The following is a 14664-nucleotide window of genomic DNA, read 5'->3' as shown; positions in this document are numbered from 1 at the left end:
AATAAGGCCTGCTGTGTGGACCCAAACCACTGATGAAAGAGTCAGAGGAGGATATGGGAATTGAACTGCCACCGGTAAGAAGAGAGAGTGGGGAGGGGGGAAGAGGAAGTGGATGCTCCAGTGGTAGGGGGCTAGAGATGGATCAATGCTGCTGAGGTAGGGAGATAGAGAAGAATGGATAAAGAAGATGAATAATGTTTATTTTTCATAACGGAGCTAGTTAACCTAGATCTGGCCCTGTTGGAGCACCCAAGTTGCCCTACTCTGGGGGCCAGATGTGGTGGGGGTAGTTCTTGGTCATTCCTGTCCCATCATAGGTATACGCTGCAAAATTGTATCTAACAACGACTGACACCATTTTGGAATGCGGGGTCAGATGGGGATTGTTCCTACTCTATTTGGACTCGAAGGGAGGAGGGATAGAAAAAAAAATCACCATTTTGAGGCCTTTTTCAAATCCTATCCACTTTTCTACAAAAATATACTTCCCATAGATTCGTTTGTCATGTCTAGATTGCAAGCTCCATGGAGCAGGGACTGGCTCTTTTGTGTGTTTGTACACCGCTACTTGTGTCTAACATCGTTTAGAAATGGTATATAATAGTAATAGTAGTAAGGTGCTGTCGGGGCAGCTGTTTTTCCCATGGCAACGGCACCTGCCCAGCCCCTCCCTCACAAAGATGGCCGCTTTGAAGTGACGCGCCGGCAATGCACGTGACCCTAGGCCCAGCTCTACCGGAAGCGGTTGTGTTGTCAGCTCAGTACCGGAAGTGGTGTTGCTAAGGCACTGGCAGCTGTTCTTTGTTCCGCCGGTGCTCGGGGCCCGGAGCCCGAGACCGGGCATGAAGCTAATGAGGGCGGCTCTCGCTCTGCTCTTCCTATCCTGCCTGGCGCAGGCCGTGGATCCCATCAGTTTCGGTCTTGCTGCCGTCGGGGCGGCCTCAGCTCTGACTGGCCTCCTCTCCTCCTATCCCAGGTTATACTGCTACTTCCGAGATTGCTGTAACCATGCGAGGGTTCTGAACAGCACGGGTAAGGGAGGAAGAACGGGATCCCTGATCAGTAAGGTTAAAAGCATGGTCCATGATCTGCAGGGCTAAGGCGGGGGGCTGTTATGAGCATGGTTAGGAGAAAGGGACCGGGGCTGTTATGAGCATGGTTAGGAGAAAGGGGCCGGGGCTGTTATGAGCATGGATAGGAGAAAGGGGCAGGGGAGTCCACGATCTGCAAGGCTGTGTGTGTCTGGGAGCAGGAGTAGATGGTATGTGATTCCTGATATTTATACCTAAGAGTTAAGCGGGACCTTCATGAGCAAAGCTAGGAGAGAGCGGAACGTCTGATCAGCACGGGGAAGCTCTTAAAGAAAGACTTGGGAGGTAAACTGCATGGAGGAGTAGAAATTACTGCCCTGAGGCTTGGAGGTAACTTGCACAGTGCGGCAGTTTCTACTCTTAAAAAAATAATAATAATAATAGAAAACCTTCTTGGGCAGACTGGATGGACCATTTTGGTCTTTCTGTATGGACAAGCATGCACCCAGCCACACAAGTGGGTGATAACCTCTGGTGTTAAATTCGGGCATGCTCTTCTTATATGCTCAGAAGCTTCTAGACTTTGATCTGAACTTGAGTGACCGTTCCTGCCCACCTGCCACCTCTGAAGAAGTCCTCAGTTTCTTGTCTACAGATGCATCACTCTCTCAGAAGAAATGAGTTCTAAAAAGGGAACCACAGCATTCAAATTGTGTGAAAAATGTTGAAAGAAAATATGCATATGAGACGCACATAATTTGTCAAAGATGTCTGGGACCCAAGTATGATTTTTCTAATTGTAAGTCATGCAGTAACGTAACCTCAGGCGCATGTCTACCGGGAGCTGAAATTGCGATATGAAATATGGCATGATAAAGATAATTCTAAAAAAAATGTAAACGTAGTAAATCAAGAGATCGGATGGAATCTAAAGATTGGTCACATGAGAAATCAAAATCATGAATTGACAAAGTCAGCATCATGAACATCTGCCTATGCCATCAGAGTCATTCGTGCAGATACGAAAAGAATCAAAGTTGAAAGTGTTCGGAGCTGAAGTCATGTTCGCAGTCTTATCTCAGTGCCGAAGAATATAGAACTGAGAGTATCGGCGCCGAAGTGCTCTGCGCTGAAAGCTCCAGTGCTAGAATCATTGGTACTGTTATTGCACAGCGCCAAAGCCATAGAGCCGATGGACAGCACCAATGTATTGAAACGGACATTAAGTCCAATCTCAACGGTGCTGAAACATGACACAACATGAAGGAAACAAAACAAAACAAAAAAAATAATTAACAAAGAAGGAAAAACAAATCAAAGCATACAGAAACCAGAGGAAGGAGAAATTTCAGCTCAAGACTCCAAATGTTCCAATAAAATAGAATATGATTCTGATGGTAAAATTCTGCTTCTGTTTCCTAATCAGAACTAGCACACATTCGTATGTAGAATGTGGTCAGATTTTGTAAAAAAAAAACAAAAAAAAAAACTTCCATGAGAAATCCAAAGAGCAATAAAAAAACAAAAACTGCTCATCCTTGTCAGAAAAACTAAGTCATTCACAAGCAATTCTGGAGATGATAATTCTAATGCATCCTCAGTGGTTACCATCTGCTCTAATCAGTCCACTTTGTCTCTAGACTTATTGGACTGTCTGTTACCGGACACATCACCGGATTTACCTTCAGAGCCTTCTCATGATGTTCCAAAAAGTGTAACACCTTCAAATGACAACTCTTACATTTCCTTTAAGAGGATGGCTAAAACCAACTCATTTACATTAGAAGAAGAAAGTACAACTTCCATAGAAACAGGCATTTTACAATTCATCCTGCTTAAAAGATTAAACAAAGCCATACCGATGCTAGAAGGTTTCTTAGACCTACAAGACAACCGATGTCTTGTAAGTCTAATAAAAAAAAAAATTGAAAGGTGCAGCTACAAAGGTTAAGAGCATACAATAGGCGTGGATATTGTTAAAAAAATACCATCTTCGAAGTGCAGTCCAGATGTATTCTACACATTAAAAGGTCGATGCTATATCGTGCTCTGAGCCTAGCATTCAGGCTAATGAGCTTTTGGACTTGCGTTTTGAATGCGCTAGGCTTATACCCAATGCAATAAGGGGATTAGCACGTCCAAACCAGCGCATAGCTAATAGCACACATCACATGTAAATACATATAGATGAGGCTATTAACTAATACCCCTCATGCAAAAAATAACTGTTTACCCGATGCGCTTGTTTTAACATGGAAAACTTAGTCTTTACGCGCCCTGAGCCATTAAAAAAACAAACAAAAAAAAAAAAAACCTCCGCAAATCCACACACAAACCCAAAATACTGCTTTTCTATGGTTCCTCCTTAATATCGTCCCAATGCTAAGTAGGAGGAACCAAAGGAAGCAGCATGAAAAAAAAAATGTTGCCAGTGGTCAGGGAAATGGACACCCATTAATTGAGCATCCATTTTCCTGAACAGCACATAGCCACTTCTCCTATGCATCTGATGCCATGGATGCCCTAGGGTTGGACAATTTTTCTCTAGGGCATCCTTTTCAGCACAACCCCTCAATTATATAATGCATTGCGCGCCCAGGAGAAGTGGCTGGGCGTGCGTTAGGAAATCGGGCATTCAGTGATGAGTGCCCATTTCACACAAGACTATATTGCATCGACCTGTTAGATAGGTGGAAGGCCAAACAATTGCCAGCATGGTTAAAAGGTGAGGTGAAAGAAGCTATTTTAGCCAACAGATTTTCCTTTAAAAATTGGAAGAAGGATCCATCTGAAGAAAATAGGAAAAAGCATAAGCATTGGAAAGTTAAATGTAAAGCATTGATAAGATAGGCTAAGAGAAAATTTGGAAAGAAGTTGGCCATAAAGGCAAAAACTCATAATAAAAACTTTTTTAAATATATCCGAAGCAGGAAGCCTGCAAGGAAGTCGGTTGAACTTAGTTGGTCAAGGGGTTAAAGGGGCACTTAGGGAAGATAAAGCCATCTTGGAAAGACTAAATTAATTCTGTGCTTTGGTGTTTTGATAAGGATGTTGGGGAGATGCCTGTTTCAGAGACAGTTTTCAAGAGTGATGATTCAGATGAACTGAACCAAATCACGGTGAACCTCGAAGATGTAGTAGGCCAGATTGACAAACTGAAGAGTAGCAAATATCCTGGACCAGATGGTATACACCCCAGGGTTCTGAAGGAACTAAAAAATGAAATTTCAGCTCTACTACAAGTAATTTGTAACCTATCATTGAAGTCATCTTTTGTACTTGACTGGAAGGTGGCCAATGTAACTCTATTTAAAAAGGACTCTAGATGTGATCTGGGAAACTATAGACCAAGTGAGCCTGATTTCAGTGCTAGTAAAAATTGTGGGAACTGTTATAAAGAATTAAATCACAAAACATTTATATAGACATGGTTTGATAGGACACAGCCAGCGTGGATTTACCCAAGGGAAGTCTTGCCTCACAAATTTCCTACATTTTTTTGAAGGGGTGAATAAACGTGGATAAAGGTGAACTGGTAGATGTGGCGTATTTGGATTTTCAGAAGGCGATTAACAAAGTACCTCATGAGAGGCTTCTAAGAAAACTGAAAAGCCATGTGATAGGAGGTGATGTCCTTTTGTGGACTGCAAACTGGTTAAAAGACAAGAAACAGAGACTGGGATTAAATGGTCTGTTTTCACAGTGGAAAAAGTTAAACAGTGGAGTGCCTCACTGTGTACTTGGACCAGTGCTTTTTAATATGTTTATAAATGATCTGGAAAGTGGAACATCGAGTGAGGTGATCAGATTTGCAGATGATACAAAATTATTCAGAGTAGTTAAATCACAAGCGGATTGTGATAAAATGTAGGAGGACTTTGCGAGAATGGAAGATTGGATGTCCATATGGCAGATGAAATATAATATGAACAAGTGCAAGGTGATGCATATAGGGAAAAATAACCTATGCTATAGTTACGCAATGTTAGGTTCCATGTTAGGAGTTATTACCCAGGAAAAAGATCTGGGCATCATAGTTGATATTACATTGAAATCATCGGCTCAGCGTGCTGCGGTGGTCAAAAAAGCAAACATAATATTAGGAATTAGTAGGAAGGGAATGCCAAATAAAACAGAGGATGTGATAATGCCTCTATCACTCCATCATGAGTCCACACCTTGAATACTGAATGCAATTCTGGTCACCGCATCTCAAAAAGGATATAGTTGCATTGGAGAAAGTACAGAGAAGGGTGACCAAAATGATAATGGAATAGATTCCCCTATGAGGAAAGGCTAAAGAGGTTAAGGATGTTCAGCTTGGAGAAGAGACGGCTGAGAGAGAATATAACAAAGGTCTGCAAAATCATCAAAAGACTTGAATGGGTAAATGTATTTCCTCTTTGGGATAATACAAGGACTAGGGGGTACACAATGAAGTTAACAAGTAGCACATTTAAAACAAATCGGAGAAAATTCTTTTTCACTCAATGCACAATTAAGCTCTGGAATTCATTGCCAGAGGATGTGGTTAAGGCTGTTAGTGTTGCTGGGTTTAAAAAAGATTTGTATAAGTTCCTGGAGGAGAAATCCATAAACTGCTATTAATCAATAGGGAATAGCCACGGCTTGTTGCTGGCATTAGTAGCATGGGATCTATTTAGTGTTTGGATACTTATCAGGTACTTGTGACTTGGATTGGCCACTTGGTCTGACCCAGTATGGCATATCTTATGTTCTTATATGGTCCATATCTCACATTATCATCCTGGCACCTAAACTGTTCACTATGAAATATATAATTAAGTAGTATCATGGACACACAAAAATGCAGCTTCCACATGAATCTTTAATCATCGAATCTACAATGAAGAAAGTGAAAAAGACAACTTTATTCCAGTATACCACCTGGCAAGAACCTCTGAACACTTTACAACACAGAGAAGTCATCCAGACCACTATTTTGCGAGCAAGAATTGAAGCACACCAAATACAGAGTGCAATTCTTATACAACAATATGCAAAGCATGAGGGAATTTACATCTTACATCCCAGACGATGTAAGATTCATGGACCCTTGTGCTGTGGAAAGGTTGGCTCAACCTACAGGGAATGTCCTGTAGGTCCTCGCCAATAGTTGGCAGAGCAAAGCTGAGAGACTGAGTAGGAGCTTCAACTATACCAACCCCTTTCCCCTTAGATTGAGCCCTTAGGTTCTGGGGTCTGGCAGGAGTTTCTAAGGAAATGGTGTGTGCGTAGGTCAGTATTAGGCTAGGATCAGAGGCAGGTGGCAAACTAGAAGGGTCACTGTCCAGGCAAGAGTCAGTGGTGGGCAGCAGGTAAAAATGATCAGTATCCGGGCAAAGATCAGAGGCAGGCTGCAGGCAAGAATGGTCAAAGAACCAGGCTAGGGTCAAATCCAGAAGTCATTCCAAGAATAGGCAAAGGAGAAAGACTGACATGGAAGGTCAGGAAAGAAGGCAAGGCTGGATAAGACAAGGCACAGGATCAGGAATGCAGGAAGAAGCAGCAACTCACATTATGCACATGATGCAGGTGACCCATTACTGAGGCATCTGTTCATTGTGCGGCTGGAGTTTAAATACTCAGCCACATGATGTCATCTGTGAGTACCAGTTGCAGAGGTTCCTGCCACAGAGCCTCTTAAGTATGGGAAATCCTGGAGGCAGCTTGGTGGCATTGGCAGTTCTCGGAGTTCAGTGCACCAGCTTGGAGGGATATCCCGTTAGCCATCAAACATATCCCCCTTCTTAAACCCCCTCCTCCAGATCCAGAGCTTCAGCTTTGAGGGAAATTGATAGTAGAATGCTTTCACTAGAAGAGGTGCATTGAAATTGTCTGCTGGCTCCCAGAAATGTTCTTCTGGTCTGTAATGTATCCACATAATGAGGTATTTCTTTCTGTTGCATTGTCTTCGAGACTCTAAAATTTCCTGAACCTCATAGTGCATGTCTTCTTTAGAAGAAACCTGTGGGTTTAGGAGGCCGTCGAGCTGGCCAGGAAAGAACCAGTGGCTTCAGTAAGACACCTGGAATACATTGTGTATCCTCAAGGTGGCAGGAAGTTGATACGGTACTGGTCCAATTTGGTGTAAGACCAGGAAAGGACCTATAAAGCGAGGTACCATTCGGAGAGAAGGGACGTAAAGGGGTAGGTTCTAAGTGCTTAACCATGCCGGGTCTCCTACTTGGAATTGTGGAGTTGGTTTGTGTTTGATATCAGCATTTTTCTTGGCTTGTACTGTGGCCTTGGAGATTAACTGGTTCGTTTGCGTCCATAGGTACTGGAGTTCTTGTGCTGTAAGTCAGGCTGCTAGGCAAGGCATTGAGAGAGAAAGTGACAGGGGAACTCATGGATGTTGCCATAAATAACCTGAGAACTCAGCCCATGGTAGTAGGGTAGCCTAGTCATCTTGTCTTTCATTGAAATATAGACGGAGGAAGATTTTTTTTCTCTCCGTCTGCCTGTTAACTTGAGGATGGTACACAAAAAAAAAAAAAAGTCTAGGGTAATGCCAAATTTTTGATAAAAGGTCCTTCCAATAGCGGGCCGTGAATTGGACGCCCTTGTCGGATAGGATATGTGAGGATAATCCATGCCACCGAGTAAAGAAAGAATGTCATTTTAGCCTGATCTGTAGGGAAGAGATTGGACTGCAACTCAAAGTGCATAGTTAATGAATCTATGGCATTTTTTGGGATCACCATGTACCAAGGAGGTGCTGGGATTTGAGGTATAGGTCTTGAAGAGGAGATGTCACTAGTGGAAGGTGGAGCTGTGCGTGAGCTTCTCTAGAACCGTAGTCACCTGGTTCATCATCTCTTTCTGCTGTTGGACCCATTGAGCCAGGCCTGGTATTGCCTGGAGTGAGGACAAAACTGCTGGATCCATGGCTTCAGCAATCTTTAGGATTCGTGGACCCTTATGCTGTGGTAAGGATGGCTCAACCTGCAGGGAATGTCCTGTAGGTCCACATCAACAGCTGGCGGAGCTATGTTGGGAAGAGGCAGTTCAGGAGCTTCACCTATACCAACCCCTTTCCCCTTAGGTTGAGCCCTTGGGTTCTGGGGGCCAGAGGTCTTAGGCGGAAGTCCAGAATCCGGCTGGGGTCAGAAGCAGGCAGCAAACTAACAGGTGTTGCATAACCTTTGCCTCCCCTCCTCAGTTTAGAATTTAACAGTACCTTACACATTACTTAAATTTATTATTTATGGCCAGAATATACGATAGCGAAAAATAGCGTCAGATTGAGCGCATTAATTGTAATTCCCATTCCCAAGCCCCTCTTAACCTCCAAATCCCCCTCAGACTACACACTTCATCCAGACCCATCAGAGAAGCCTACAGAGGTTCCCTGCTTGTTCCCCCATCTAAATCCACTCACCATCTAGCATTCAGAGATCGGGCCTTTTCTACAGCAGGGCCTTCTCTATGGAATACCTTACCCCCTGATCTCAGACTGGAACCATGTTTACTAACTTTTAGAAAAAGGCTTAAGACTTCTTTATTTAAACATGCTTTTCCCGAGTCTGATTCACCACAACAACTATTAAGAGACCTTTCAGCACAATGTATATAATTACTACTGTAAAGTTTCTCCTACTCTTGTTTCCTTCCTCCCCCAGTTCCAGCAACCCTGTTTTATTGTAACTTTTTGCTCCTTTCCACTTGTTAAATGCTTAAGGTTATTACACTCCCTGTTACCTGTAAACCGGCATGATATGATTGTCTCATGAATGCCGGTATAGAAAAGCTCTAAATAAAATATTGCATTTCATGAGGTGTGTGATCTGGAGCAATCTTTTATAACGAAAGTGGATTGCCAAAAAATTAGGTTGAAGTGAGAGCTGGGTTCAGAAGACATGGGGTAAGACTACCAACGAGTGTTTTACAGAATTTGGTGACAAGTCAACCACTAAAATTGAAGAAATCCAAAACATTATTGAAAATTCCAGCAACAAGCAGAAAAAAAGCTGTTAACAAATGGCATGAACAATTTTGGATGAGAGGAGAAAAAAGGTTGATAGAGGAACAATTCATCATTATCAAGCCAGGGTTGGTATCCAGGCATTTTGTGTTATTTCAAAACTATTGAAAACCGTAACCCATATCCAAGACAGTCTCTGACTGGCGAATTGGCTATGAAATTGGGATAAAGAGGATTTCCTTCATTTAGCGCCTTCTGCCAAATTTTTCATTTGGTCAGTTCAAAAACCAGATTTTCAAAATGATTGAGTTTGGTCAAAAACTGAATGAAATTAGCAAAGAGAAACATTATCACCAAATTGTCAGAAACCCTGCTTGCATTGGTCTTTTTGTCATGTTCACAATGAAGAAAATGTGGGTAATGAAAGAATGTGAAGAATCTTGGGATGGTGCCTATTTTTTTAATACAATTTTAGCTGAAAATGTTAGCCAATTTTTGAGTGATCCAGAAAACATTTTGGTAGTAGGCAAAGCTACTTTTGTCATTGATAAGGCACCATCTATGCAAGCCAATGCCACACAACAGCTGCTTAAAGAAAGTGGCATTGATTTTTGGGGTAACAATTTTTGGCCAGGAAACTCTGCAGACTTGAATGCTGCTGAAAATATAAGCACCGTTATTAAGGATGAGGTGGAGAGTTTAATGTTGAAGGAAAGTGGTCAGGGGCGTTATTCATCTGAAACTTTTCATCAAAATTTGGAATTGGTCTTATTAAATTTGGAAAATGATACTAATTTATGTCAGAATTTATGTTCTTACTCCCCTCGTTTTAAAGCCATTTTGCAAGCTAATGGCTTTTTAATGCTGATTAAAATGGTATATTGCATGTTTCATTTTTATAATTTTTTATTTTAAGCATTTTCAAATATAACAAGAAAACACTTGTACAAATACAGATAAACTGCAAAAGAATCTTACACACATACAGATAAGCTTTTAAAATATTTATCTGTTAATTAGGTAAGTAAAGAAGGGGCAGATGTAAACTGAGTGATATGTAAAACGTAACATAATCACTTAAAATTAGAGAATCCATCAGAGAAACATAATCAATCCCCCGAATCAAATATAGGGTATGAGTTCCAGAAAAACTCAGTTGCCATGGCTCAAAAAATATAATTGAAATTAGAATGATTCACGATATACTTGCAGGGATATTTCAAAACAAACTTGTCCCCTCTGGATAATACCTCTGGACGCATATTCAGAAATTTCTTCCTTCTATCTTGAGATGCTCCAGATATATCTGGGTACATCCAAATTTTGTCACCATGAAATACCAATGAGCGATTATGCATGAAACGTCGTAATACCATATTTCTATTTGATGGAAGAGCAAAACATACTAAAAGTTGCCATTTTTGTTATAGTAGTCTCTATAGATGACTCCAAAAATTCCGTCAAATTTAATGAGACATCCGCTGGTTGCGCCCCGGAGCCAATATCCTCCTTAATAGGGAGGTAATATATCTTAGATATCACAAGTAGCACTTCAGTAGTTATTTTCAATTTATGTATGAAATGGGTTTTGAACATCTCATAAGGAGATATCAACTTCACATAGGGAAGGTTAAGAACTCTTAGATTTCAGGGAGTTCTCAATATTTTCCAATTTTTTTGCATGAACAAATTTATGCTGAAGAGACTCTACTGTTGAAACTCGAGATTCCAGTTGATTCAGCTTTGAAGTATGAGAAATAATTGTATTTTCGGTAGTAAGAAGACAGTGATTTGAATCCAAAGTAATCTTAGTCAAATTTGCAGATTCAAAAGATATCAGAGCAGACCACAGCAGGCTTAACCAGGGGCGAAGAAACAGCTGGACGTATCCTGGGCTCCACATCACCCACTCCTATATGGCTCATACCTCTCTTCTCAAGACCAGTAGCTCCATTTACGGTAGAAGGGTCCCCAGGTTGTATAGGAGAGATAGGCCTCAACTGCAGCAGGGACCTAACATTCCCTGCTGCACCTACCCTGCTTCCATCGCCGGGGTTTTCGGTCTGACGCTCCTCAGTCTCCTCCTCTGAGTTCAGAGCGGGCTGCTGAGGTGGTCAGAAAAGCAGCTTGAGGAAGAGAGAGAGTTCTCGGGGCATCGGGATTCAAAGATATCCCCTCAGCCAGCAGCGCTGATTTCCGCTCCTTGTCGGCGTCCGCAGCGGCCCTCTCTACCAGCAGTAATTCTGGAGGTGCTGCGAAGAAAATCTCAATCCTTGGTTGATGAAATTCTGGTAAGGGAAAGGAGGTGGAAATCTCCCTCACTCTAGCTTTACGCTTGGTATGAAGCATGTTTACTTTCAAGACAAAAAGTTAGGGAATTGAGATCAGAGAGAGCCTCTTCAGCGTGCGTCTCTAACGGTGGCCATCTTGCCCCATATTGCATGTTTCTATCAGATTTCTGGTTGCTGCTGCTGCAATGGGGAAGGCAAAGGTTATGCAACACACGGTAGAAGGGTCAATATCCAGGCAAGAATGGTCAATAACAGGGCAAAGGTCAGAGGCAGGCTGCAGTCAAGAATGGTCAAAGTCCAGGCTAGGTTCAGATCCAGAAATCAGTCCAAGAACAGATGGAGAAGACAAGGAGAGGGATTGACATGGAAGGGCAGGAATGAAGGCAAGGCTAAGATGAAGCAGGCTGGGCTGGAGAGACAAGGCAGGCACAGGATCAGGAACTCAAACTAAACACACAATGCAAGCGTCCCATTGCTGAGGCATCTATTCATTGCGCGGCTGAGGTTTAAATACCCAACCGTATGACATCATCTGTGAGCCCTGGTTGCAGAGGTTCTCGCTGTGGGGTCTCTTATGAATAGGCGCGCGCCTATGGGGAATCCTGGAGGCAGCAATTGCGTTCCTACCTCCTTGAAGAGGAGTGCGACATCGGCAATTCCCAAGGTGAGTGTGAGCCAGCAGACATAACAGACGATAAAAAGAATGCATAGAATCTACTTTGTAACGATGCAGTCAGCTGCATCAAACATATATGACAAGATCAATTTACGATGCCTTTGATGTCGAGTCATGAACATATGCTATAGCAATAGCGGCTTGTAGGTTGGCATGGTTATATGCGTCCAATGTAAAAGAAAGGCGTTCATGACAAATTGACAGATGCCATTTAAAGGGGAAAACTGTTTCGGAGAAAAAGTTGAGGAAGCAGTAGAAGCTATAAAAAAGTAGAATATGGTTCTGCGGTCATTATCAACATCAATCCAATTTGGCCAAAATCAAAATAAGAGACACTGGACTTCTGGTTATGCTCTAGCCTGAGGCTTGTTGAGCTCCCACTCGGAATCCTTCAACATCGTTATTTCTGGGCCTTGTACCACACTAAGGGGCGAATTTTAAAAGCCCTGCTCGCGTAAATCCGCCCGGATTTACGCGAGCAGGGCCTTGCGCGCCGGTGTGCCTATGTTCCATAGGCTTACCGGCGCGCGCTGAGCCCCGGGACTCGCGTAAGTCCCAGGGTTTTTCGAGGGGGGCGTGTCGGATCGGCGCGGCGTTTCGGGGGCGGTCCGGGGGCGTGGTTTCGGCCCGGGGCGGTCCGGGGGCGTGGCCGCGCCCTCCGGAACCGCCCCCAGGTCGCGTCTCGGCGCACTAGCGGCCTGCTGGCGCGCGGGGATTTACTTCTCCCTCCGGGAGGCGTAAATCCCCCGACAAAGGTAGGGGGGGGTCTAGATAGGGCCGGGGGGGTGGGTTAGATAGAGGAAGGGAGGGGAAGGTGAGGGGAGGGCGAAAGCGAGTTCCCTCCGAGGCCGCTCCGATTTCAGAGCGGCCTTGGAGGGAACGGCGGCAGGCTGCGCGGCTCGGCATGCGCCGGCTACACGACATCGGCAGCCTTGCGCGCACCAATCCTGGATTTTAGCTGATACGCGCGGCTACGCGCGTATCTACTAAAATCAAGCGTACTTTTGTTTGCGCCCGATGCGCCAACAAAAGTACGCAAAGGCGCACTTTCTTAAAATCTACCCCTAATTCTTTTGATATGTCGCAGACGAAAGACTCAGGCAGTCTATCTTTGCCCTCCATGTGGGCGAGCCACGATAAAAAAAACGGGAAAAACAAACACATGATAAATCTGCTCGAGTGGAAAAAATGGCACTACCTGAAGACTCGGCCTCCGAAGAAGAGATGGATGTCGATGTTGGTGATTGCCCAACCAGCGAAAGCAAAGCTTACCTGCATCAATTACTGGAAAAGTTTGTGGGAAAAATATCGCAAAAGTTAGATAAGAGACTGGGCATTATCATTGAAAAGGTTGCTAGCCTCATGCAGACTGTACAAGACAATACACTTCGCATCGAGGACACAGAGTAAAGTTGCGGATCTCGAGATAGTGTCTTCGGCCAGTGCCAAAATTGAAGAATTAGAACAGTGTTACTGGCATTCATGACAAGCTTGACGATCTCGAGAATAGATTGCGGAGATGTAACATTTGTATTTTGGGAATTCCGGAGAGAAGCGAGGGCTCTGATACTGAACAATTGTTTTTTTTTAAATGGCTCCCAGATACGCTGAATTTGCCGTGTGATAAAGGGCATATTAAAATCAATAGAGCCCAGAGAGCACTTGTGCCTATGCCGTCGCAGGGTGGTCACCCGAGAACGGTGATCATTAAATTGCACCACTACTGTGATAAGCAACGAATACTTAATGCTGCTCGTGTGATGCAAGACTTTATCTTTCAAGGCAATTGGGTTATGATTTTTCCTGATTTCTCTGCTATGTTGCAGAAAAAGCAACAAGCTTTTGTGGCTGTTAAGAACTGCAAAACCTTGATCTTCAATATGCAATGCTTTACCCGGCTCGACCGCACAAGATGGGACAAGGTAAAGCTGTCATTTTTGACCAGGTTAAAAATGTGGAAGTTTGGCTGCAAAAATGGCAGGCTAGCAACAACTGCACCCGTTTGACTTTGCTGAAATTTCTTTGGGCCTATATGACCATTGTGGTTCTCACGGCAGATACGCTGAAGCCTCATTACAGATTCTGCTAAAATCAGGACTGACTCACTCATTGTAGACATTTTTCTTTTCACCCGAGCATGTTGGAGCCACAGTTTTATGTTCGTCCTTGTTTTGATTCTTGGTTTGGTGCTGGAACCTCCTGACTACACTTGTTATCCTGGGCACTCTGCTGCCAAGCACATTGACTGTACATTTCAGGTTTTTTGCCCTCTTCTAACCAAGTTTTGGCTGTGGTACATTTTTTTAATGTGTTTTTTGCTCATGCTATGAATGCTCTTTTTCCGGCACCTGTACTTCATGCAATTGTGATCTGGAGCATGATTCTTTCTTTTATGTTTTCTCTACAATTGGACATATTTCTTTGTAATCTTTTCTTTGGCTTACTTCTTCTTAGATTTACCGCTCACTATGTGTTAAATGCCTTTCCTACATGCTCTGTATTACTATATTATGGCAGAGGCAGCGGGCCAAGATGCTTCTCATGCAGCATGGCTGTGTCAGTCTAGGCTGGGTGACCTGCTTTTTACTCTGCTCAGGGTTGAGTTTTGCTCTGTTTTCTATATTTGGTATTTGGAAGTGCATTATTTTTTTTTTATTTAGGTGTCATTCCGATGGAAGTCTTTTTGGGGAGGAATTTTTTGATTTTCAGCAGGGTGAG

General features: G+C 43.2%; 1 protein-coding gene across 2 annotated transcripts in view; it reads left to right on the top strand.

Moving 5' to 3' along the window:
- The first annotated feature begins 742 nt into the window (after nucleotides 1-742).
- The window catches only part of LOC115096938 (torsin-1A-like), a 53807-nt gene continuing 39885 nt past the window's right edge, over nucleotides 743-14664 (top strand). The window contains exon 1 of one of the 2 annotated variants that reach the window (XM_029612259.1): nucleotides 743-1032. In XM_029612259.1, coding sequence (XP_029468119.1) covers nucleotides 843-1032 — 190 coding nt within the window. In that variant the 5' untranslated portion in view covers nucleotides 743-842. The remainder of the gene's footprint in view (nucleotides 1033-14664) is intronic. The other variant, XM_029612260.1, reaches the window with a different exon arrangement.

Source organism: Rhinatrema bivittatum, chromosome 8, assembly GCF_901001135.1.
Source record: "Rhinatrema bivittatum chromosome 8, aRhiBiv1.1, whole genome shotgun sequence".
In the NCBI taxonomy this organism is placed as follows: domain Eukaryota; kingdom Metazoa; phylum Chordata; class Amphibia; order Gymnophiona; family Rhinatrematidae; genus Rhinatrema; species Rhinatrema bivittatum.
Note: the sequence above shows the minus strand (reverse complement) of the source record. Positions and strands in the feature narration are given on the sequence as shown.